Source organism: Morone saxatilis, unplaced genomic scaffold (assembly GCF_004916995.1).
Source record: "Morone saxatilis isolate NCDOM2014 unplaced genomic scaffold, NCSU_SB_2.0 Contig5, whole genome shotgun sequence".
In the NCBI taxonomy this organism is placed as follows: Eukaryota; Metazoa; Chordata; class Actinopteri; family Moronidae; genus Morone; species Morone saxatilis.
In genome coordinates, this window is record NW_023340095.1 from 13,713,257 (window position 1) to 13,739,326 (window position 26,070).

The 26,070-nt window shown below is 39.7% G+C and overlaps 2 protein-coding genes across 3 annotated transcripts in view; one reads left to right on the forward strand and one right to left on the reverse strand.

The window, feature by feature from the left end:
- The first annotated feature begins 1,866 nt into the window (after positions 1–1,866).
- itga6a (integrin, alpha 6a) lies at positions 1,867–21,428 on the forward strand. 2 transcript variants are annotated; one of them, XM_035676100.1, is made up of 26 exons: positions 1,867–2,129; positions 10,773–10,897; positions 10,998–11,077; positions 11,163–11,424; positions 11,519–11,635; positions 12,318–12,528; positions 12,723–12,916; positions 12,998–13,092; positions 13,955–14,082; positions 14,173–14,262; positions 14,354–14,415; positions 14,516–14,685; positions 15,636–15,776; positions 15,878–15,993; positions 16,168–16,330; positions 17,083–17,160; positions 17,252–17,334; positions 17,431–17,508; positions 17,599–17,701; positions 17,789–17,956; positions 18,061–18,150; positions 18,232–18,339; positions 18,423–18,521; positions 18,608–18,733; positions 20,010–20,135; positions 20,611–20,747. In XM_035676100.1, the coding sequence occupies exons 1-25, from the start codon at positions 1,942–1,944 to the stop codon at positions 20,115–20,117; spliced, it is 3,183 nt and encodes a 1,060-aa protein (XP_035531993.1). In that variant the 5' UTR covers positions 1,867–1,941; the 3' UTR covers positions 20,118–20,135; positions 20,611–20,747. The 2 variants fall into 2 exon arrangements, with proteins under 2 accessions (XP_035531993.1, XP_035531992.1); XM_035676099.1 differs by lacking the exon at positions 20,010–20,135 and having other exon boundaries at positions 20,611–21,428.
- Positions 21,429–22,062: 634 nt separating this feature from the next.
- nup62l (nucleoporin 62 like) overlaps positions 22,063–26,070 on the reverse strand; it is a 5,750-nt gene continuing 1,742 nt past the window's right edge. The window contains exons 2-4 of the mRNA XM_035677016.1: positions 25,292–25,345; positions 22,601–23,264; positions 22,063–22,505 (exon numbers count right to left, since the gene is read on the reverse strand). Coding sequence (XP_035532909.1) covers positions 22,347–22,505; positions 22,601–23,264; positions 25,292–25,345 — 877 coding nt within the window. The 3' untranslated portion in view covers positions 22,063–22,346. The remainder of the gene's footprint in view (positions 22,506–22,600; positions 23,265–25,291; positions 25,346–26,070) is intronic.

Consider the following 26,070-nt stretch of genomic DNA (forward strand, 5'->3'; position numbering starts at 1 on the left):
TTATTATTATTATTATTAGATACATAAACCATTTAGTCCAGTGTTCTCCAAACAAGGAGTCGGGCCCCTCCAAAGGGTCACAAAGTAAAACTGATATAAATATTGAATCATTTGATCTTTGATTTGATTCAAACTGTTATTTAAGTGAAATCTTCTAAAAGTTTCAAGGGGAAAAGTCCCATTAACAACTCATAGACGTCTGAGACATGACAGTGGGACTAAATTACACCAGCCACTGGTTTAATATTTAATAAAATGTATTTTTATGCACTGGTCTGATGTGGGTTTTTTAATGTAAACTCTTAATTTGAAAATAACTACAGCTGTCAAATACAAAATTGTACAGTATGTACAGTACTTGAGTAAAAGTACAGTTACTTTCCAACCACATCGTGTCAGTGGATGTAGGCGATCCCTCTGATGACTTCTGATGCATCTGTTACCAAACTCACAGCAACAGAGATGCCATTCACATATCTTACACTAGAAACTCCCCGGTCATTTGCTGCAATTAGGAATGTGGTTAAGACCCTAATACACCCCCCTCCCAGTCACATCCTGCCAACGCATACACACACAGACCTAGTGGGCTTTCTAACCTCAACAATGCCCACATTATGTTCTGCTATGTGATTGTGTCCCAGGCTGGTTCAAAACCTTACACCACCATCAAACACAAGCAGATACAGTGGGGAAAAAGTGAGCGGGCGATACAATGAAGCTGTTTTATGTTTCCTGCAGGTTTCAGAGGACAACAAAGCTGCCAGCTCATATCACTGATGCTGGTGGGTGGAAACATCAAACCTCCTTAAGTGCCAGAAACATTGAACTTTATCCTTTGGGGGGAGTTTGTGCAGCTGTTTGTGAAATGATTTGTTAAATGTTCCTTAACACAACTTCCCCCAAAGCTACACAAAGAGGAGCTTCTGTCATGAAATCAGTGCTCTGATGTCCTGAGGTGACTAAAGATGTCTGACTGATTACATAGTGATTACTTATTTATGAACATTGTCCTTAGCAGGTGTTATTGATGAGAGCGTTTGTTAATATTTTATAAACGTTTCTTGGACGGATGATCAAACCCCCCAAACCTGAATATATTTCGTCCATGTTACAAGTCACACAGCAAATTAGGTTTTTTTTCCCCAAAAAAATCCTGATAGTGAAATTCCAGCCCTTCTAAAGATAGCACCGCCTTTTAGTGACCTGCAAGCCTGCCGCCTTGTTTGGCTGAATTTGGGAGGTTTATTTGTCCAGCTGGATGTAACACTTGCTGTTTATCTGCTTCCACCAAACTAAAATAGCAAAACAACCCTTTAGATTCACATGTCATAGCTAGATTTTAATGGCATTATACTGCAACTTGCTTTTGAGTTTAAATTCTCATATACAGGTAGATAAGATTTTATTTCATAATAGTCATTTTGTCAAAAGCTATTCTAGTGTTGCTCAATCACCTCTGACACTATTTCTAGGTCAGCAACTCATTTAGAGAGCAGTTTATCTTCTGCAGTCTGCAGAATAAATCTTATGTGATACACACATCTCACCTGTAAGACAAGAATAAATAAATAAAATGTATTTCACAGAACTAACAGCAGTAGATGAGCAGTGTGTGATACATATTAGTCATATTAATTTAAATATTTTCAACATTAATGAATATGGAGGAGGACCCAAACTGATTATACAGTAATTATGATATATTTCATGCCTATAAAATGCCTTTATTTCAGCTAAAATATATACATATTAAGTCTCTTTGGCGGTGCTGTTCGACCCGGTGACCGTAGGGGGCGCTCGACAGGAGCGCAGAGTCCGGCGGGGAAACAACCAGCGGCGGTCTTCAGTCAAACGGCACCGGGCTGAGCAGAGAGCAGCAGCGGGGTCAGTGGCTCTGAACATTGGACTAACTCCTGGACACATCTGGACAGCGCTGAGATGCTGCTGCAGGGACGACCCTCTGCTCTTCACTTTGCACTCTTATTTTACTCTTTTGTCCTGGAGCCATCTGCGGTGCTCGCCTTCAACCTGGACACCAGTCATGTCATCAAGAAAGACGGAGAGCCGGGCAGTCTGTTCGGGTTCTCCCTCGCCATGCACCGGCAGCTCAACCCGGATAAAAGAATGTGAGTAATGTCCTTATCTGCAGCTCATCTGTCATGTTTCCTCTGCCTGTGGTCGTTTGTTTGAAGGGGCAGCTCCATTATAAGAGCACCTGACGGGACAGGTTCACTTTAATTACTGACACAACTTTTAAATATACTCTACCTATTTTTTTTTCTGTCTAAAGTTATAAAAGTTAATTACTGGCTTATCTTTTGTAGTAAACATGATTAATTTAAGGATTCTGCCTTTGTAAGACCAAAAAAAAACAGTTTTTCATTCTCTGGTTGTAATCTTATTGCAACAATATATAAAAGTTACTGTAGTAACTATCTACCAAAGCCCACAGTGTTTCTTGTCACATCATGTGTTATTGTTCTGATTGTCAATAGAGGTTGCCTGTCTCCCTGTGGAGCTTTGAATATAAAATGGGAAGGAGCTTAAAGACAACAAGTGAACAAACAATGGTTGTAACTGTGATGCAAATGTGCCTGTAAGGTCAAACTGAGAGGAGAGGTTGGTTAACTGGTTAGCTGATCAACTTTTCTCATTGATTGATCTTTGGGTTTTGACATGTTGGTCAGACTAAACAAGCAATTTGAACCTTGGGCTCACTGTTTTCTGACAATAATTGATACATTAATAAATAATGAAAGTTAGTGTTAACCCTATATATATGGTGTTTCAACGTCTTTGTATTGTAAGTGGTGTTTCAGTGTTACGTTTAGATTTTTCCTGTTAACTTACGACTAATGAGTGGTGTTTAGTGTGGTGCAATGTAAACCTCAAAGTAAGGAGTAAGTACTCAGCAGGTGTATTTCCTCTCAACAGTTTTATCTTTAAAGTTTGATTTATGGGCAGTAGGCTGCTGAGAAGGGATGACTTCAGTGAGAGTTAGTTTACTAATGCATCCTCCACAGTTCAGGCATACATTCATATTCACATAAGTGAGGCAGGTAAGAAAGGTTTTCTGCTTGAATCAAAATGAGAGTAAACAGGAGTTAAACTGTAAAATGTTTCCTCAGTGCAGCATTCAGCTATCACTGAGGGAGCAGAAAAGACATGAGCCTCGTCATCCTGCCACACAAAGTGTAATGGGGGGTAAAGTGAAGAGGGGGGGGGTAACGTGTCAAAGCCTGTGACCAGGGTGAGGCTGCATGCAAGAGGTACTGCGTTATACTCTGGTTAGCAGGCACAGGACTCTGCAGCAGCATGTCGACAAACAGAGAGCAAGGATGAGAAGCCCTGATAACAGGACCTAAAGATCTCATAGATTAGGCTTAACTTGTGGAATTTTATCTAACTAGCGTTTTGACTATTGTGTGCAGGCAGCTACTGGTTTTTTACAAGGATTCTTTTGTGCACAAAGAACCTAAAAAGAGGCACTTTTACATTTGTCACACTTGACAAGTGTAAAGAGAGTGAAAGTCATGAAATGAATGTAATATTTGTTGGGCAAACAGAGGCTCAAAATGTGACACCAGGCTGATAGTTGGTTTTCAGCCAATAAAAGTAAGAGGAGAGTGAAGATTCACCTCCTTACATTCTGATCTATGAGTGAGCTGTTCCAGTTTTAGCAAACATGCACACAACACGTGTAAAAGCTGCTTCTTGAGAACATAAACAGCATCGTTACATTGGTTAGTTTGTGGAGAAATTCATCTGTAAGGAAACTGCTGGTTCTGTAAAGAGCTGCAACTATTACTTGATTAACTGATTAGTTAGTAGAACTTTTTATTTTAATTATCTGATTTCAGCCTCTCAAATGTGAATATGTTCTGGTTTATTTAGTCCTTTATGACAATAAACTTAATATCTTTGGGTTATGGACAAAACAGAACATTTGAGGATGAATTGAGAAAATGTCAGACAGATTAATTAATAATAAAAATTATCAGTGGTTGTAGCCCTTCTGACGTTTTCCTTCTTTTTTTGGTCATATATGATGGTAAACTGAATATTTGGGGGTTTTGAACTGATGTTCAGACAAGAATTCATAACTTGAAATCAGCTTCTTTTACTGTCCTGAAACTTTCTTGAAGCCTAAAGTGACACCATCAAATTGTTCTTAATCAACAGTCCTAAGCTGATCACACAAGACAAAGAAAAGCAACAAATCCTTATGAAGCTTGAATTAGAGCAGTTTAGGTTAAAAACTTAAACAATTAATTGATTAATCAGAATATTTTCCTATTAGTCTTCTGTGAGTAATGAGTAATTAGTAAACTAATTGTTTCAGCTCTACTGACAATTGATTGCTTGATCAACACACATAGAGTCTGTGTCACTGTATAGAAACTCTACAGGTTATTGTAACAGCGTAGACTCAACAGCAGCTCCTCATTCTCCACCAGCATCCTGTCTCTAAATCCTTACGTGACCCAGAGATAATCAGCCAGTCACAAGTCAAGTGAAAGTTCAGTGGAGCACACAGACGAAGGTAATGAACAGCCCTGTTTAACCTAAAGCTGAGAGACACACTGTACGCTCTGAACTCATGAAACCACAAGTCAGCGATGTGTCACACTCTGCATCTGTCTCTTTGTTCTTATTCAGACGTGTGTTTGATGATGATCGCTAGCAGCTGTAAATCTCTACTGGCTACCGCTGCATACATTAATGTGATTATAATAAATCATATGTGAGGAGCCTTTTCAGGGCTCTTTCTGTACGCTGAATATGTTTGGTGAGCGACGTATGTGACTAGATAGATTAAATTCAACCGGTCTTTCATCTCTTCTGTTTTTCAGATCTTAAAGTCCAAATCTGCTCCACTTTACTGCCATTAAAAACAATTCTTCTGATTAAAGTGATTTGTTATTCATATTGCTTACAACCATTTATGCAACTCTATCCATGTTGTTCCTCTAATGGGTTCATTGAAAGCACAACTTGGGTTCTCAGAGTGTTTATGGCGTTATCATGCCTCCCTTCCTTCTCATATTGGTTTCCGATAAGTTTGAGAAACAAGAGAGATCAATGTGTCCTCAACATCAGACTGAACATAATGTGGCATATTGCAAAGAGGCAACTGGATGCCTCTTCCATGAATAACGTGTTGGGTTAATGATGTGGATATAACATCCTCCGAATGAAACCAGAGAGAACGGACATTTGACTGGACATGCAGGGCCATCTGTGCACATGTAACCTGATAGATTAAACGCATCAGTGAATCATCAGTCAAGACATTCCAGTCGAACTTAACACTGAAGTTTGGCCAGCTTGAACCGCGCAGCTTAGAAAAAGTTCAATAAACACAGTAAAAAAACTTACTTAAGTCTTTGTTTTAAACTTTATTCTTTAGTTAAAGTTTAAATTTGTAGTGAATATTCATGATTTCCTCTGGGATGTGTACCCAGCCAATCACAGGTCAGCACCAATCAAAGTTGTGTGTTTGTGTGCGTAAACTGAAACAGTTAGAACAGCTGCAGCAGTTCTTGTGGCGTTGAGTGCACAGCTGTGGGAGCACTGGACCACATCTGTTAACAAAGAGCAGTGAGATCACTGTGTAAATCCACACCAGTCACTATGCATTCACATTTACACTGCACTGAAAGACATGTTGCATGATGGGACATGGTTTCACACTGTAGTCTGGCTGACACTGGATTGTATCAGTGTATTTATTGGTTGGGATGTATTTCAGGCTCTGTAGTGGTTGTAATGTGTCAGTACAGTTTGATGCTGTGAGAATAATGTTTCTGACTTCTAAAGTTATATCCTCAGAGTCTATATTAGCCTTCAAAGCAAAGATTGTATTTATTTTTGCAGCAGAAAGTTAAAAAAAACTGAAAAACTGAAAAACGAACTCATCTGCTTGAGTTGTAGCACGTTAATGTCAATGTTACCCCTCAGCTACTTGCTAAATTCTACAACTGTCACTTTCCTGAGTAGCTCTGCTGTTAAGTTGGAGGTGTTTTCTTTTACCTGTGTTACAGGCTCTTTATAAATGTGGTGTTTTCCTGCATGGGGCCTCGTGGATTTTCCTTCTCTTGACGAAAAAGTAGCTATCAGTGATGCAGAAAAGGCTTTTTAACTTTTAATCTGAGTACCTGTTAAAAGCAGCTTTGAGGGGCTACTTGGACAGAGCTTTGATTCACATCCTGTAAATGTTTATTATTGCATTTTCATTGTGTAAGTTCTTCACTTTCTATATTTATTTATAAATGAATGCAATCTATGTCTGTGTGTGACTAAAACAATTATTTGATTATCAGAATAAATCTCATCTCATAAAACTACAGTAATGAATCATCCCAGCTATAAATCTAAAGCAATCCTATTAAATGAGCTGGTTCAACTCTGCTGAAGCTGTAGATTGCAGAGATGTTGTGTTGGAGGATATTAATAGATTTATCTAATATAAAATAACAATTCTCAGCTCTAATTTTCAGTTCTAGTTTTCCTAGTTTCTACTCTGCTTGGCTTCACCCGCTGACACATGTTAGGCTAAACCACAGCAGCCCAGGAGCTGAAATGTCAGATTTAAAAGCTAACTTTGTAAAGGTTCTTGTTTATATTTGCATTTCACTGGGCTTTGTTTGAAAAGAGGGTTCGCAGTTTGGCCTTCAGTCTTACATCAGACCTCCTCAGGAGAGTCCTTGTTTAGCAAATGAAGAGCCACGGGGCTGAGTCGCAGATCAATAGGTGGGTAACAGAAGGAACTGTAGGGAAGGAGAAAGGGGTGGAGAGGATTTCCTCTCTCCGTCCTTTGAGAAAATTCCTACACAGAAAGTATGCCAGTCAGTTCACACATTATAGTGTAGCTTACAATGTTCTACGTCAGGTCATTTCATATAAAGATAAGAATCCTATGTCTGTACTTTTGGCAATTTAAGATTGAATGGACATTTCATTATTCAGTCTTTTCTTTCTTTTCTAATCCATCATTAGTGACTGAAGTATCCAGTCTGAGGTCTTTTTCAGTCAGGCTTACGGTAGAGGTTTTCAGAGATGGCAGAGCTGTTTTTAAGTGTTTTGGCACAAGACTAAATCAATGTTAAAGCTCTTTACAAGCACACTATGACTCAGTTGCACCATAAATGACACATCCTTGAACTGTGTGTTAATCGTTTAAATATATTGTTGAGGTTTTCAGTAGTTGACTAGCCATCACACTAAATCTCTTTAATTCATATCCATCCTGTGCAGCTATACAAGTTCTGTCATTGTCTTATTTATTTAAAAACAACCGCTGTACGAGTCAGCCAGAGACGTGATTTTACTAAATCAAGTAACTAATGTTGGTTTAATCTAGAGGTGTGAATTGTCACTGATCTCCCGATTCGATTCGATTACGATTATCATGTCAGCGATTCGATTCGATTCGATTCCTCGATGCATCACGATGCATCACGACATGCTTTCAAATACATTTTTCTGTCATTAAGCCCATTAGGATATATTGACTTGACGCGAATGCTTTAAAGATACATGTATAGTTCATATAATACAGTTTTTCTATAATTAACTCTATTTTGTTGTTTTCATCCAAACAATACAAGTAGTAATGATATAAACGAATCTTTTTTAATTTAACAGTTCTGAACACAGCAGACAGCACACACCCAGATACACCACACCACACACACACACACAGATTCCGACGTATTCACGTAGAACCGGGGCGTTAATGGTCTAAGATGAAACGGGTTAGAGCCTACTGAGAATGTTATTTTTCATTTGACATTGTTATGCGGCAGCCAGAAAATTAACGAGCGACATCATTGCGTTATAATCGTTATCGTCAGCCACTGCATCGATGCAGCATCGGTCCAGTGTCTGCATCGCGATGCATCGATTATTTGATTAATTTCAACACCTCTAGTTTAATCAGCTTGCATCTTGTCACCAAGACTAAGTTTGACTTCTCTAGGCAGGATGCTACCACTGACAGGAAATGTTACTGGTTTGGGGTTTCTGTGTATAGCTCACAGGTCTTGTGAAATACTGTGTAGAAGGTTACTGATGCATGTTGCCACCACAACACCACAACATCATTTGGAAAGTACAAATAAGAAAACTGTTGAAGTTAAAAACACATCAACATAAAGCCTGCCAAAACCAGAGTAAATGATACTTTACACAATGATACCAGATGCTAGTAGTGGTGTACTAATGCAGACTATTCACAAAAGAATAATTATGAAAGCAGTTGATAAAATTACTTGATTATGTTTTTTTTCCTGCAGATCTTAATCTGTCCAAAAAAAAAGTCCAGTCCCAAGTTATTGATTATGTCAAACTGCAGATATTTCATTCATTCTCAATCTCAAATATTGTGTCTTGAGTTAATACAAAATCTGTGAGAGATTTAAAAAATGTTTGTATGTATCTAATACACGAGTCCAGAAATACAGAAGCTGTTGAACGCATATGATCTCACACTTCCTTCTCTTCATGCACTTTCGAGGCTGTGTGAGGATGAGGGTTTAAAGGAGAAGTTGTGATCAGTCAACCGCGGTTGTTCAGAGCACCGAACACACTCCAAATTGTCTGATTCGCTGCTCCTTTGCCCTCTGCAGAATGTCAGGACAGTAGTCTACTGTTACATGCTGAAGTTTTGTTTCTTATCACAAAATACCACAGCTCTTTGAGAGACGGATTGAACACAACCAGCTTTTTACTGGCTGAACCTGATGAATCATCCTCTGAAATACAAAATATGTGCATTAACCAAAAACATGTAGAGAAACAGATTTATGTCTGTTATGTTAATAATGTATTATTCATTTACTATTATTAAGTACCAGAGCTTTTATAGTCAGGGCCCCGAGGCTCTGGAAGGACACGCCCACGGGAATAACTCAGTCATCATCATCTTTCACATGTCTTACTGAAAACATACTTTTAGTTACGACTTTATATTGAGGTATTTCTAAAAGATTTGACCCAAGCCCGATTTTATTGTGTAAAGCAACTGTCATCCATCATTAAATTCCTTGAATAGTAGTTTTTAGCCCTGAGGGGATGGCAATGTTAATCTGTCTGTTGGTTGAATGGTCCACCACTTTGGTCCACATTTTGTAGAGATAGCCATCTGACCCAGACGATATATCCTGACTTTGGTGATCCCTTGACTTTTCCTGTAGTGTGAGCTAAATGTCTTCAACACTATTAGATGTATTGTCACAGAGATCCATGTCGCCCTCAGGATGAATTGTAATGACTTTGATGATCTCTTAACTTTCATCAGGCCAAAATTTTAGTTGCAAAACAGATGATATTCCCACCAGCCTCAGCTTTACTTTGTGTTTAGTGCTAATTAACAAATGTTAGCATGCTAACATGCTAATATACAATGGTATACATTATACATGCTAAACATTAGCATATTAGCATTATTGTTGTGTGCCTGTTAGCATGCTGACGTTGGCGTTTAGCTGCACAGAGCCACTGGTGCGTCATAAATTCATACAAAATGTATTTCTTATGATTTAAGCTTTTTTTCCCCAATATCTTTCTGGAACTGTTTCACCATCACTCATAATTTATTCTAATGTCTTTCCTTAAGCCCCCCATTTCCTTTGTGCATTGCATTGTGGGAGAACAGTATCCATCAACTGCACACAGTACAACTTAGCACTTAGCACTGTATAAGTATAGATAGTAATATTAGTGGGGATTTGTTGTGGACATAAATAAAATATATAAACTTTTAATTCTAATCTGGTTTTAGGACTTTGTACAGTATTGAATCTGACCTCATCCTGGTTTTTGGCTGATGCTTTTGCTTTTAGATCTAAGTGTGATCTTTGACAGATTTGACCGTTCAATTCAATGCGAACTTATTTTCTTCCTTCAGCGTCTCACTTAGGAACTTTTTGAGACACAGTAACTCTAACAGGGTCTTTATCTAGTTTGTCAGTTTGTTTTAGTCATTTTGATTTTCTTTGATAGTGACGGTGTAAAATCAGACAGGAAACATGGTGAGAGAGAGAGAGAGAGAGAGAGAGAGAGAGAGAGAGAGAGAGAGAGACCCCCCCCCCCCCGAGACGAAGGATATGACATATAGTTGCAACCGGGAAATAGAAGCAAGGCATATTTTTGTTGGTCTCATGGCTATTAGCCTATTGTTCTTGGGTTAGAGAAGCGAGCTTGTGACCGGAAGGTTGTCAGTTCAATCTCCTGTTCGGGAAAAGTGAAAAAGCAGCACTTGTCCCTGACTCATTACCAACTTAACCCCAACCCCTCCAGTGGAGCTGCTCAGTGGCCAGCAGATCAGACTGTGTTTGTCTCTCAGTGGACCTTCCCATAATAAATAAATAATAAAGAATTATAGTTATATATATAGTATATAGTATAGATATATGTATATAATAGTATAGATATTTGCAGCATAGCTACATGTGATTTAATAAGAAAAAAGGGTTAATCTGAAACAAACGTCAACTTTGTTTTTTCACTTTGACAGACACATAAATGAAGAAGTTGACCTAATATCTTTGCTGACAACCACAATATCAGTATTTCAAGAAGGCAGCCAAACAGGAAAAACATGCTGTTGCTATGCCATCACTGTCGTCACTGATCTTCTCACATACATTTAACAAGCTGCTGCTGCTGCTGCTTATAAATGTAGGAACATAGAACTTTTGTAGGTGATGACAGGTAGCTACATCAAAAAATAAATCTTGTTTTTATTGTTTTGTCTTTTTCTTCAGGCTGTTGGTTGGTGCACCCACAGCCAGAGCTTTAGGAAAACAGACAGCCAACATCACAGGAGGCCTTTATCAATGTGAAATCACCCAGTCCAGTGATTGTGAGCGTGTTGTATTTGATAATGAAGGTAAGTTATCTATCTATCTATCTATCTTATCTAATCTATCTATCTATCTATCTATCTATCAGTGCTCATATCTTTGTCTCTTTTTGCTACATTTTTAAAGAGGACGTCCTTACTGAGAACAAGGAGAATCAGTGGATGGGGGTGACGGTTCAGAGCCAGGGACCTGGGGGAAAGATCGTGGTAAGTTAAACCATCGTTCCATTAACCTTACGTCCTGGTTTGGTCTTGGTATGAACGTAAACTCAGCTGTGTTTTGGTATTTCAGACTTGTGCTCATCGCTATCAGAGACGCTTGTTTGTGAAAAGCCCTCAAGAGTCTCTGGACATCATCGGGCGCTGCTATGTCCTGAGTCAGGACCTGACCATCGACTTGTCCTCCGACGAGGATGGAGGTAACTGGAACTTCTGTGAGGGCAGAGCCAGAGGCCATGAGATGTTTGGGTCTTGCCAGCAAGGTTTGGCGGCCACCTTCACCAAGGACTACCATTACGTTGTGTTCGGAGCACCAGGCGCTTACAACTGGAAAGGTCACCAACTATACATCCCTTCACAGCGCTTTAGAGTATTCACCATGAGAATCAAGTTTCTCATGTGATGTCTGTTCTCTGACCTCCTCTGCAGGCGTTGTACGAGTGGAGCAGAAGAACAACACTTTGGTAGAGATGGAAGTGTTTGATGACGGCCCGTATGAAGTCAAAGATGAGAATCTTTTGTCTCTTCCTGCCAACAGCTATCTCGGTGAGTGTCTACCTATAAAACAGAGTGTACATTTAGTGCTGTTGCTGCTGTAACAAGTCTCCTCTAAACTCCTCTATAACAGTGTCAAAAAAACAGAACAGTAAAGGCAGACCAGTTGTATTCGACTACATCAAACTCTACAGTTGTGCCTAACAAAGGAATAAAAGTACTCTGATGCTAACAAGGCAATTAAGATTCCGATTCGTTCAGAACAGGGAAGAGATCGCTGTCAGTAAAGCAGAGTCACGTGTCTTGTGTGTGGAAACTCTGGTAGTTAAAGCAAAATTGTTTCATTTGCACACCTGAAACCAATAAGATAGACAGATTGCTTTAAAGGGAACACGCACGTCATGATCTTGATTATGTTTTTTACATGAAATTCATCTTGGCTCATTTTGTTCGTCGTGTACCCATGATAGTTACCAGTTGATTGCATTTTTCTTGGCTGATAGAAAAAGGGCATGACAGAAAACATAATTGGCAGTTTTTGTAGATCAGAATCAGTGAAAGATCTTATCCTTGTTGCTGCACTAGCGACTCCTACTGGTTGGTCAGAGCAACTGCGTAAAGATGTGAGGACATCTTGAAGCCATCTCACTGGCAGGTTAAAAAATAAAGGACTCAAAGAAACCTGTTCTTCAGTGTAAAATAAGATATTTCCTACACGTCTCTCCCACTTTAGGATTCTCCCTCGATTCAGGACACAGAATCACCATGAGTCGCGGGCTGACGGTGGTGGCTGGAGCGCCGAGAGCCAATCACAGTGGCGCTGTGGTCCTGTTGAAGAAAGAGGACATCTCCAACAGACTTTTGGTGGAGCACACTCTGTACGGGCCAGGACTTGCATCCTCCTTTGGATACGACGTGGCTGTAGTTGACCTGAATAATGATGGGTAGGAAACATTTTCACCTCGCCTTTATTCTGCTATAGTATACAGATAATTTAATCTTATAAGGAAGCCACAAAATGAAGAAAACTAAACACGTAACATCTGTAAAGCTTTAAGATTACTTTATTGTAAATGTGTCTTATGAGGTCATATTCTGTATGATAGCTATAAATATTTACCTCCCTTCTTTGATATAGGTGGCAAGACATAGTTGTAGGAGCCCCTCAGTTCTACATGAAGAACAGAGACATTGGAGGAGCTGTTTATGTCTACATAAACCAGGCAGGAAGGTGGGAAAGAATCACTCCTATACGTCTAAACGGGACCAAAGACTCGATGTTTGGACTGGCAGTGGAGAACATTGGAGACATCAATCAAGACTCGTATGAAGGTAATTGAGCTGTCATTCTGTGGCTTATTTATGTTTTCTCTGTTAGTTGCTGTCAAGTAAACTGGTTTTTCTCTCACACAGACATCGCAATCGGAGCTCCTTATGATGACGGCGGAGAGGGAAAAGTCTACATTTATCACGGCTCTGCACAAGGGATCAATACCAGCCCTGCACAGGTTGGTTTTTGTGGACAACATATTCATGTTAACGATGGATGACGTGACTGCTTATATGTAAAAGGAGTTGGCTGGAGTGATAAACCCACAGAGAATTGTTCCCTGACTCTGCAGCTCTCCTTGGCTCTAGTGACATTTTAGTGAGTTTCAGATCATTATTTTGGTTTTCAGGCCCACAAGTTTCCAGTTTTGTTCAGTCTCACAGCTCCCAGACGTTTTTTGGCCGCAGCAGGCAGTTGTTGGCAGCGAAAAACTCTTAACACAAACTGTACGCTCACCTTCCCAACTCCATAAGGTCCCATATTAAAATGTCTAACGTCACAGCAGAAATAAATATGTAAAATGCTTATGCATAATTAAGGGGATAGCCACTTTAAGTGATAGGTGAATGCCGTCAGGTGTCTGTTTTCGGTAACCAGGCTTCATTTGGCTGCCTTAGCTCAACTTATTTGCTTATTTTTGGATTTGCTGTGAGCCGATGGAGTGAGGATGGCCAAGATGGCGACGGCCAGAGCCGACCGAACTGAACTTCACAACAGCTTTTCAGAAACCTCACATGTCGTTACGGAAACTACGTTAATTTGTAATTATACAATTGTTGGTTACAACCTGTGCTTGTGGAGAAAGCTGCGGCAGACATTCGTCTCTTCCTGTTGACAGGGACTTCCCCTATGATGAACAATAAAGCTTTTCTTATGAGTTCACTTACTAGCTGTCAAAAGTCTGCAATTCATTTCTTACAACACCGTAAACTAAAGTCAAGTCAAATTTCAATGTTACGTTGTTTTCTAAATTTGCTGATTAAGCGTTTTTTCCTTTTCAAGTTTTAATTCTTTCTTAAATTATTTCTCCTTCATTACAGATCCTTTCGGGAAAAGCACACAATGTGAAATTATTTGGATATTCTCTGGCAGGGAACATGGACTTGGACAGTAACTCTTATCCCGACGTGGCTGTAGGCTCTCTGTCGGACACAGCTCTAATCTATAGGTAATTGTTCTTATATCATTATATAATTTTAAGTAAATTAAAACCCTTACGGATTTCTATCACAACTTCATTTAACGACCTTTCTTTCAGGGCACGGCCAGTCATTAGCATCAGGAGAGATGTCAAAATATCTCCACAGGAAATTGACCTTACAATCAAAACCTGCGGTGACAGCATTTGGTTCGTGTTCTAATATTCATATATTTCAACAGACCTCAAAGTCAAAACTTCCTGTTAGAATTATTTTTAAAAATCTATTTTCTTTCCTTAGCTTCACCGTGGAGGCATGCTTCACATACAAAGCAAACACTGCATCTTACAACCAAAGACTAAGTAAGTGAAATCATATAAAAAAAATTTTTTTTTTTTTTTTTTTACAAAAGAACAAAGATTTGTTCAGTTGTTCTTACATGTTTTTCCTTCTGCACTGCAGCTATCAGGTATTCTGTGGAGGCGGATGGAGATCGCAGGAAACAGGCGCTGTCCTCCAGAGTGATGTTCCTGAACAAATCCCGCACTGAAACAGACTACCAGTTTAATGACACCTTAGAACTCCGCGGTCAGAAACAGGAAACATGCATTAAGATAAAAGCCAAACTGAAGGTAAAACACAGATGCCATGAAGATAAATCACATTTGCAGGATATAATCCACTCAGACAGCAGCGGACAGGAACAATTTGAGTTAGTCTGCGCTTGTCTGAGGAATTTACTGAAAGATATGATCACACTCAGCCAATAGTGGTTTCAAAATGTCTCTGCTTCTAGTAAAACAGAGAAGTATATATTTGTTATTACTATGTATTAGTGAAGATTAAATCTAGCCTCAGCTGCCTAAATCCTGTCCTACACATAATATAAAGCTGAAACAATTAGTTTTATTAATTAGTTGACAGCCATAAGCTATTTTGATAATCCATTAACCATATGGATTATGGTTATATATCAGACATTCATTCAGACAAGTACAAATCACAAACACGATCTGATTCCAGCTTCTAAGATGTGAAGATTTGTCTCTTTTCTTTATCTTATGTGATAGTAAACTGAATATCTTTTGACTGTTAATATAATAACATCATGTTGGGCTTTAGGAAATGGTACTACTTACACTACTTTATGACATTTATAGACTAAAAGATTAATCAATTAATTCATCAATAATGAATATAAGTCAGTATTTTCAAACACATTCTATATTTCTTCTTATATTTTTATATTATATTTTATATTATTTCTTTCTTCTAAATATTTTTTCAGATAATATTTATGGCTGCTTGAATCTAAAAGTGCTGATCCTCTCAGGCAGCCCTGAGGAGAGACAGTCAGGTCCAAAGCCAGATGTGAGACAGGCTGCAGTTAGAAAACGTTATAAGTATTTAAAAAAAAATGTCTACAGTAAAATATTTTTTTCAAAGAATAGTAACTTTAATAACAAAAAACAAAATGTAATGTAACATTTTTTCAGTGTAAAACGTTTCTCCTGTATTATAGAACAGAGGTAGAAGCAGTTATTATGCTCCATACTACTGTGGCTCTTTCTGATTTGCGCAGGACAATATAAAGGACAAGATGAATAGCATTCCCATTGAGGTGTCTGCAGAAATTGTGGGTAAACGACAGAGGACGAGGCACGGCCTTCCTCAGCTCATGCCCATATTAGACTCCTCTCAGCCGAGCAAAGATGTCACCGAGGTAAACATCAGAACATTTGTTATTAAGATAATGAAGTTCAATGATGTTCACAGTGGAGAAAAGTTTTTATATGCCTTTGTTGTTATTTGTTGTTGTTGCAGGTCAATTTTGTAAAAGAGGGATGTGGAAGGGATCATATTTGTAGAAGTAACCTGAAGATGGATTACCAATTATACTACAAACCAAACAACCAAGACGCATTCACCCCGTTACCCATGTGAGTTCTGACATTTTAACTCTTAAGTTAAAAAAGTTAACATAAAGTAACATTCATTAATTATATCTGAATTAAATAATGTTAATGAAGTCCGTTTTAATGTTTGAAACCTACCATAAGGCTGTTTTTTCCCATAAATCTCAACCTATGAATGATTTGTTTGTGTATTTGCAGCAAGAGAAACATCCCCGTGTTTCATCTGAGTTATGACAGGAAGGACTTGGCTCTGCGGGTGACAGTCAGCAACATGAATGGAGACGATGCTTATGAGGCCAAGCTGGTTGGGACTTTCCAAGATACACTGTCATATTCTGGAATCCGCTCGCATCAAACACCGGTAAACAAGACTAGAAGTGTACAGCCACAATAGTGACCCCCTGTGGATGTAAAACTGCGTACACATAAACTTTCTTTTGTTCATTTTAGTGTCTTTCATCTGTGTTGAAGCTCAGCTGTGCTTTGAGCGCAATGCTATCATTACCATGCTAACATGCTATGAGTTTGCATTGGGTCTGTGCTCTTTCTTGATACTAGTGACAATACGATACCTGGGTTTCCCTTTAATACCAATACCAGAACAATACTTATTTACGATACCTTTGACAAAAATGTTTCTCTTTAAAACCATTCTGTTCATAAAAGAAGACCAGCTTATCAAATGTTAAATGTTGCTGCTGTACTTTTCCAAATTAGTGCCCATTTTAGCAAATACTTCTGCGTGACTTAACAATTTTCATCAATCATAGTGCTCCCCGACTACTACTAGAAATTTTATTCTCACTGGAACAAATTGCCTACAAAAACATGTCCAAGAACATTCTAATATGCATCGCAAATTTTTAGGAAATCTGCCATGAAATCAGGTATTTTAGGCTGCAACAATCCCCAAAAAATAAACTGATTACCTGTCAATGGCAACTTTTAATACTTAAATGTTCTCAATACTCAGTGCTATAGACAGATTTTGGCATTACCACACCAACTAAAATACCACTGACATAAAGAAATGCCAGAACTACTGTATATTCTGATTGATTTTTGATTTGTAGTTTAATAACCATCCAATGTGTTTTCTTCCATATTGAAAAGCCGATCATCTGTACCCCAAATCAAAACGGCTCTCAAGCGGAGTGCGAGCTGGGGAATCCTTTTAAGAGAGACTCAAAGGTACGGACTTATCGTAAGTTTCACATGTTCATTCTAACAATCAGCTGTTGTGCTTCAAATGTGAGAGACGTTTTTCCTTTTTTTGCACCAGACTACGTTTTACATCATCCTCAACACTGCGGATATCAATCCTACCACCACCACGGAGATTGACATTGACCTGCAGCTCCAAACGTAAGTACTGCTGCTACAGCTGCATCGTGTTCTGTCATGTTCTGCAAATGTAAGGGAATATATAAAATAATAAAAGTATTTTACTTTACTTTTCAGGACAAGTGAGCAAGAAAATACTGCCCCTGTTAAAATAAAGGCTAAAGTAATCATTGAATTGCCATTGTCAGTCACTGGGTAAGTGTGTTAAACTATTGTTTGACTACAGATAAATACTCTGTGCTTCCAACAGTATGTGAAATACACAGTTTTGCTTGTTTTCATCAGGGAAGCCAAACCTAATCAGGTTTCTTTTGGAGGCGTTGTGAAAGGTGAAAGTGCCATGAAGACAGAAAACGAGATTGGAAGTTTGATTACCTATACATTCAGAGTAGGTTTACTCGCCTGTTTCTCTTTATGATTATTAAATCACAGTCTTAGTATATAAAATAACCAAGTTGTGTCATTTCCCCCTCAGATAAACAACTCGTGGAAGTCTTCTGTCACAGCCTCACTACACATTCAGTGGCCCAAATGGAACAAAGATGGGAAATGGCTTCTGTACCTGGTAAAGGTCACTTCTTCAGGACCGCAGGACATCCTTTGCTCTCCTGAGTCTGAAATCAACTCTCTCAAACACATCCAGGTACTATTTTTAAACCTTTATTTCCTATACTTCAGCATTTGCCAGAAGTCAGGCCGTTAGAGCAAACCTTCACTGAGAACTAATCAGAAGAAATGAACTTTCAGGAATCTTCTGCGTCCAGGACCAAACGTGAAATTGGAGAAAGAAAAACTGTTGTCAGAAATTCTTTGCTGTCCGGCAAAAATAAAGTTTTGGTGAGTCTTTGTATGGATACATTCACATTCATTTATAAAGGGATGTATTGCTTGATGTGTAATAGACTCTTTCCTTCCTAGAAATGTGACGGAGACATCAAATGTGTGGTGCTCAAGTGCCCCCTACAGGGCCTGGACGGTACAGTAGTTGAACTGAGATCTCGTCTCTGGAACTCGACCTTTATTGAGGTAACACATTGTTCTTTCATTGTTTCCACATGTCTCATCGGTGGGATTCATGGGTCTTACCTGAGTTTTTTGTTTCCACACAGGATTATGCCTCTCTCTCTCACTTGTTGATTGTCGTGAGGGCCTCGCTCGTCCTTCAAACTCAGGCTAAAAACATAATCCTGAAAACCCCTGACACTGATGTAAGTAACAACTGATGGCTGCAACAACTGATGAACTGTTTACTGTGTTGATCCGAACTCACCTGATCTCTTGGTTTCCCTCACAGGTGACAGTGACAGTATCCCCAGAAAGTGCAGTAGCACAGCACAGTGGAGTTCCCTGGTGGATCATACTGGTGGCCGTTCTCGCAGGCGTCTTGATTTTGGCTTTGTTGGTGTTTCTGCTCTATAAGGTGAGTACAGGGAGGTTATGTCTTCATGTCACCCCATGTTTGGTAATGTAGGATGAAAATAGAACATGAACTTCATTCAACCGTTTGAGGAAATGAAGAAAAGATGAAGTCTGTGAACAGTACAAAAGGAAAACAACTTGAAGAAAAGATTTTCTTGTTCGCTAGTTTTTATTTGCTGGTTACAGAATTGAAAAAAATGAGGATGGTTTCATATTATTGTGAATAGCTTTCTATTTTTTGGTTCTGCCAAAATAGACATTTTGAAGACCTCACCTCGGGCTGTGGCAGCCATTATTCTGATGTTTCTAGGCTTTGTTACACTAATGTGATTAATTGGACATTTAAAAAATAGGACATCAGTCAACAAGTTAAGTGAAAGGTTGTACTTGTGGTTTCACATTATTTATAATACAAAATACAGTTAGAACAAATATAAAAGGTAAAGTAAATGAACAGATGCTTTGTTCATAATTCATACTGTCTGAAAAATACTGCATTTTAATGGTGCTGTAACTGTATATACATATACATATATATATATATAGGCTCCGGTTAAACCCTTGGTCCGTGATCCTGGGGGGAAGAAAAGGCTGGAAACTTGGGAATTCAACCCACATACATTTAAAAAATGTATAATGCTATGTTGGTGGTATTTAAAGGAACGGTTCGATCTTGACATTTGAGGAAATACGCTTCTTTACTGAGAGATAAAGATCAACACCACTTACTACCACTCTGATGTCTGTACTTTAAATATGAAGCTAAAGGACAGGCCTCCTAAAACCTGCCTAACATCCCCTCTACAGCTCACGAATTAACACTTGTTTGTTTAATATTTACTTTGCCATTTTATGCAGAGTTATGTTCTGGATAACTTTGTGGCTCTGTATTAAGACTGGTGTTAATCTTCTCAACGACAGAAAGAGAATAAATGTGTTTCCCAACATGTCAAACTGTATTCCTTAAAAATCCCCCAAAAACAGCAAGTATTTATAGTTGCTGATGAGATTCAAATAATTATGACCTTCCATATAAACCTGCTAACAAGTGACTGTAATGTATATAAATTAATTCAGGTCATTATTGTGTGAAAAAGAATCAAGAGATATGTGGCGACTGTATAAATATGAGAACTGGGTTAATATATTTAATGTGACATTTGAACACCAATACTCCAGATATTTATGAATGAAACAGTGTAATGAACTCCAATAATACTGACTCCGTTTGTCACTCTTAACACTTCATCACCCTTGCTCCCCCTCCCTCCATTCAGTGTGGTTTCTTCAAGAGAGCAACAAAAGACGAATTCGATGCTGCATATCACAAGGCAGAGATCCATGTTCAGCCCTCTGACAAAGACAAACTCTCTGCTGAGGCCTGATTTATACTCTGAACAGGGGTAAAAAACAAGCTGTCAGCATGGAGTGTGATTACTTCGCTGACTAATGAACTCACTTTTCCAGCCAAATCAGCTGACTTAATGCAGAAAAATTCAGACACATATTGTACTGAGCGGATGAAGGAACATTTGACGTTATATTAAAAAACTTTTCAGTCTAAATTTAACACTGACGCTGTTCTCTGTGTAAGAGTTGGAAGTTTCTGGTATTTGTACAATATGTGTCTCTGAATTTTGCCAAGAAATCAATGCATTTTCTCACCAACAGGCTTAATATTTCCCTCTTTAAAACAATAACGGTTCTGTGCTCTGCAGGTGCTTTTGCTGACATCTCTTTTACTGCTTGGCTGTTTTGAAAACTGCAAAGCATGCTTCACATTCCTGCACATCTCTCCTCGGTTGTTTACAGTGTGCATGAATATGTGCTGACATTTCTCGCTTATTTAAAAAAATAATAATGCTTCTCCTTTCCCAGTGCGGATTCTTCAAACGCTCCAAGAGAGAGGACAGCGTCCCTCGTTACCACGCGGTGCGGATAAGGAAGGAAACTCCTGAGTATAAAGACGGGAACGTCAAGCTCGATCCTCTTGAAAAAAAGCAGTGGATGACAACTTGGGTTGACAATGAAAGTTACTCGTGAACACACTGAACTTTTTTTTTTTGTTCATTAGGGGATTTAAATGAATTTTTAAATGAAATTGTAGATAAAGCTTTTCAGGAATTAGTCGGGTTCATGTCTTTGAATTGGTTTTACACTGTATAGACGATGAAATGTTGTAAGTTTTGTATATATTTAAATACTTCTGCACACTGTATATTTATTTTTTGATAAAAAATAATTTCATGCAGCCAAAGAGTCTAACGTCTGTCCTGAAGCAGATCTACGCAGGGCAAAGTTTACTACTGTTTCTCTGGAGTTGTACTGTCTTACTAAAAGCCTAAAAGTCTATGCAAGAAGGTACAGCCAGCTCAGTGTAATATGAATGTCAATCAGTGCGTTTGTTGTTGTTTTATGTCCAGTTTCCAACAAGAAAAAAGACATTTAGGTACATTATCACGATAATTAAAGGTGTAAAATAACCAGTTTATTCTTCACCTCTTCTCACTACTGCGGCGTTCAGGTAGCATCCACTGTACTGTAGGTCACCGCTGACGTTAGACCAGCTGTTTCTGTTACATGTGAGGAGTCCAAAGGGAAGACGGTGAAAAGCAACTGAAATGTATGTTTAATAGATTTGATTCAAAGTGAATGTGTAATACGTGTTGAACTGTCAAATAAAACGCTTAAAAAACTGAATTCTTACTGTGCAGTTTCATTAACATTAAGATATCTTACATAAAAGAATATATAGAATATATTTTTCTATTATATTTATAATAATTTTGTGATTCTTTTTTGTACTTTCACATTAATGTGCTTTCTGCGTGTCTGATTTTAATTTCTCCTACGGGGGATCAATAAAGGAACATCTTATATTAAATTTGCTGTCAGATAAGACAAAGAAAAGTCTGAGCAGTTTACAGAGCGCTCGTTTTAGTTTACAAAGGGTTTGTTTTAGTTTAGACTTTATTAGTTTCAGCTTTTTATTATTATATGTGGACTATTCTCAATATCTGATCCAATACCTCTTGTTTATGTTCAATTTGACCAAATTGACAGAATAAAACTAAAGAAATTTCCTGTATATTTTTAGTTTTGTAAGTACAAAATATTGTTTCAGATCATTTTTGTCTAGTTTTTAATTTTTATTTCAGTTTATTTACTAGTTTTAGTTTAGTTTGGTAATAAAATGCGTCTGAGAAGCTGGAATTGGCTCATAATTAAAGGATGAGTCGAATATCAGGATAGTTAATTCTCTGTCAATCAACTAATCAATGATTTCAACTCTGTATAAAAGTAAAAACTAATATTAAAATAATAGAACAGTCTTACTCAAGAGATTTATTTAATCGTACTATTATAGAACAAGCAAAGGATTTACATGGGAACAGATCACCATTCATTCTCTACTCTATATAAAAGCCATTAAATTGAAAATATCACTCTTTATGCAACCCTAACAGCTGAGGGGGGGAAAAGCAACTCAACCGGAGTTGTGATGAATGTATCCAAAACATCTGGAGCGTTTAACAGACCTTCTGACTACTGGAAGAAAAAGAAAAAACCTAAATCCACAGTTAGCATTATGTGAACATACATGGGAGTGTCAATCAGTCAAACGTTAAGCGAAAGGTTTTCTCCTGCTCTTTGCGCTGGTTGTCGCACAATTTGGACACCTCCTCGACTCTCCTCTGCAGAAGAACCGAGTTCTGATCGATCCACTGAAGTGAATCCATGTGGGTGTTGAGGATTTTACAGATCTGCTGAAGCTGCGAGAGAAAAGAAAAGAAAAGAAAGAAAGTTTAATTACAACAAAAGCACCGAGGACGTGTGAAGGGAGGTTTAACGGAAGGTGTAACCTTACTGGGTCACTGGTATCTGCTGGGCCGCTGGACGTGTTCAGGTGCTCGATGATCTCCTTCAGGTCCTGGGACATCCTCTTCAGCTGTGCGTCCACGTTCTCGGCGAGCTTGTACGTCCTCTCGCGTTCCTCGTCTGCGTTTTGCATGTAGATGGTCCCACTTTGCTCTTTCACCGACTCCTCAAGCGGGCAGAGCAAGTCCTCCAGCTCCTTCTGCTGGGACAGGATGAAATCCAGCTCCTGGTTCAACCTCCTCTGGTCCAGCTTCACCTTCTCCATCTCCTTGTGCAGACACGTGATCTTCTCGCCGTTCTCCACCAGCATGCGGTCCCAGGCGTTCACCTGAGTCGCCTGCTGTAAGAAATGTCTCTCCTGGTCCTCAAGCTCAAGACTCCACTTGTTAATGAGACCCTCCAGCTGCGCGTAGGTCATCACGGGAGGAGCAGCGGTCGTAGTGATTGCTGTGGCTGTAGCAGTTGCTGTGGTACCTGCGCTGGATGCAGGTCGGAGCCCCAGGGTGAAGCCGGTAGCGATGCCGGTAGCGATGCCTGTTGTGGCGGCTGCAGTTGTGGCGGCGGGGGCAGGGGCAGGGGCAGGGGCGGGCTGGAGGTCATTATTCCCAGCAGGGGAATATTGAATTGGCCCAGACAAACAGCCACAACGACCCCTGATGAGGTAACAATGGGGCAGGGTCACAGAGGTCATGACCTGTCCTCAGCCCCAGACAAGCGGCCTGTCTGGACCAACCTGGGATTAGGCCAGCCCCAGACACAGGTCCCAGGTCAGTTTGGGATGCGCACTCCCTGCAGCATCGGTTAGGCTTTTAGGCAGAGGTTTCTAAAAGGCGCAGAGTCTCCCGAGCACACATCTGTCGTTGCCCTACTTCACATCTTCATTAGGCAGTTTTGTGAGTATGTGTGTGTCCACAAACTGTGCAAATCAAATGTTCCTGTACAGAATGTCCTATTCTGCCGTGCTTTTTACCGTACGCTCCAGTTCAGTTTGTCAGGATGTAGGCTCAGCTAACAGCATGGTGATTTGCATGTTCCCCTGATACAAACTTGACTGGCTATCTAATCTGAAACCGCTGATTCGTACTGGAAAGTCATGCAATGGGACTTGCAGGGTGAAAAGCATTTGTTTTATAGTAGGTGCGCGGAGGCAATTTGCATTAACTGTAGGCCTACTCTGTGGCTCATTCACTCTGTCTTACACGCACTAGTGGTGCCTCTGGGTGGCCCAGGTGGTGCTGCACCTGTTCTGATGAGAAACGCAGTCCGCCAGAGCACCTCAGGGTACAAACCTGGCCTCCTCCTTACCCCTGTCTACATCACTCGCTCACGCATCACTCATGATTCATTGGCTTTGGCAAGAATGGTTGTTACTTGATTTCAATTAGTGACTTATTTGATCACGACATGGTCTGTTAGCAGTTTTCACTGCTTGTGAACATCACTGCCTCATATCTCTGTGTATTATTTTAGGATTATAATGGATCCTTTGATTATCTAATTTTTGAGACTCACTAACCTCCTTTTTTTCATTTTTTTTCTAGGATTTACGGAAACAGGTTGCCCCTTTGCTCAAGAGCTTCCAAGGAGAGGTGAGTGTGTTATTGGGAATTCATATTGACATTGTGATAGGCAGACATGTTCAAGTACAGCATTCCAAGATGCATTTTATAAAGCCCGTTTGACATTCGTTGACTGGTCTCGCTCACTCTCTGTGCCCTTCTCTCCTTTTTTCCACTTTCGTCTTTCCTCTTAAATCGTCTTCTCTTCTCTCTCTCTCTCTCTCTCGCTCTCTCTCTCTCCTCTCCGCCATCTCCTGTTCTTTCTCTCGCCACTATCTCATTTCCCCTCTTTCCTCTCTCCCTCTTTTCTTCGCTCTGCTCTGCTCTTGATTTTCTGTCCTATTCATGAAGTCCTGTAGCCTGAGGGTGTGTTTAAATTGCATCCTGCAAAAAAAAGGCACCACAAAACCCCGGCCCTAGCCAGTCACAACTCACCGAATGCTATTTCCTCAGACTTTGTTTGTCTGCATGATTCGGTGGGGTTATTTGTTGTTTTTTGTTGATCTGGTGAATCATGAGCCATTTTTGTTCATTGTGGCAAATTTGTTTATTTTCAATTTATTGTTGGGCCCTAGGTTTTTATGTACTTTGACCTATAAGAGGTGACTTTTTTTTGTGTGTGCGCTATATCGTACTCCCACCATTCTCCACTATCTCCTCCTCCATCATTTTGGCCTATTTCCATCATGACTCCTCCTTTCTGGCATCCACGCATTTCCAGTTCACTCCCATATGTGAAAGTCAGAGGGTAGGAGGGAAGGCGGCTGGTTTAGACTGGGGCGTTATTTGGGGTTGGAGTGGGTGGACACTCAGCCCAACAGTGTCTCTTCCCTAGCGCACACACACACGCACACACACACGCATACAAACAAAATCATCTCAATGGATAGTGACAGGGCTGCTTTGCTACTGGCCATACAATATTACAGTTTAACACTGGGTTAGTTTCCATATTCTTGTGTTAGAGCAGCAACCACAGCCAGTGGTTATGTAAAAATGCTGTAATTTATAGTGGTTCCACCATGTTCTGCTGATGATCCACAGTCTATTTAGAGAATAGAAACGGCAGCAATATAATTGGGGCTTTGTCAGCTGTTTCCACCATCCTCATGTTGACACACCTCGACGGCGTGCACACCAGAACACGCTGAGGCACACAGTGGGTGGTCGCGGAACTGAGAAAGACATTATCTTATGATTATTGAGATAATACTGTACACCCGCGCCAGTCTTAGAGCAGCCCATCAATCAGTCGACTATTCTGCGCACTTGCATGCCACAACATGAGAAGCTCTGAGAATGTGTAATTTTAGCCTGGCTTTGTTTGCTTACCCCTCGGTGCTTTGATCAAGGACAAGACAGCACCAGAAACCAGAGGGTCTTCTTGTTGGAAGTCCCACAGTAACTCATCCTTAAGCATTTTACCCAGGAGCCTGAATCTTTACTAAGTGAATGTGGAACCCAGACAGAACAATAAAAAGTTTTAGCCCAGGAACTTGGAAGTCTTGATACTCTGTTTAATCTTTGTCATTGAAAGGTGGATGCCCTCGGGTCATAATTATTACCAATAACAGCAGTGTTTCCACAAGGCCTCAGTTTGGTAAACGGGTTATGTGTGTGTGTGTACGTGTTTGTGTGTGTATGTTGCATGCTCAGTGTTCCTTGTTGGTCCATCGATCAGATAAGCTTTTCCATTATCCAAGGCTTCAGTCTCTGCTTCCCATAGCCTCCCCTTATCAGACTCCGCTGGGGCCACACACACATGCACGCACCCATGCACGCACACATGCAGGTCAGCCTGATGCCCTTCACACACTATGGGTTAGATAGGGGAGCGAGGCGGTGCTGAGTGATGGTGGCACAAGGTGCTGACGTATGTACGTATGTGTTTGTGTGTGTG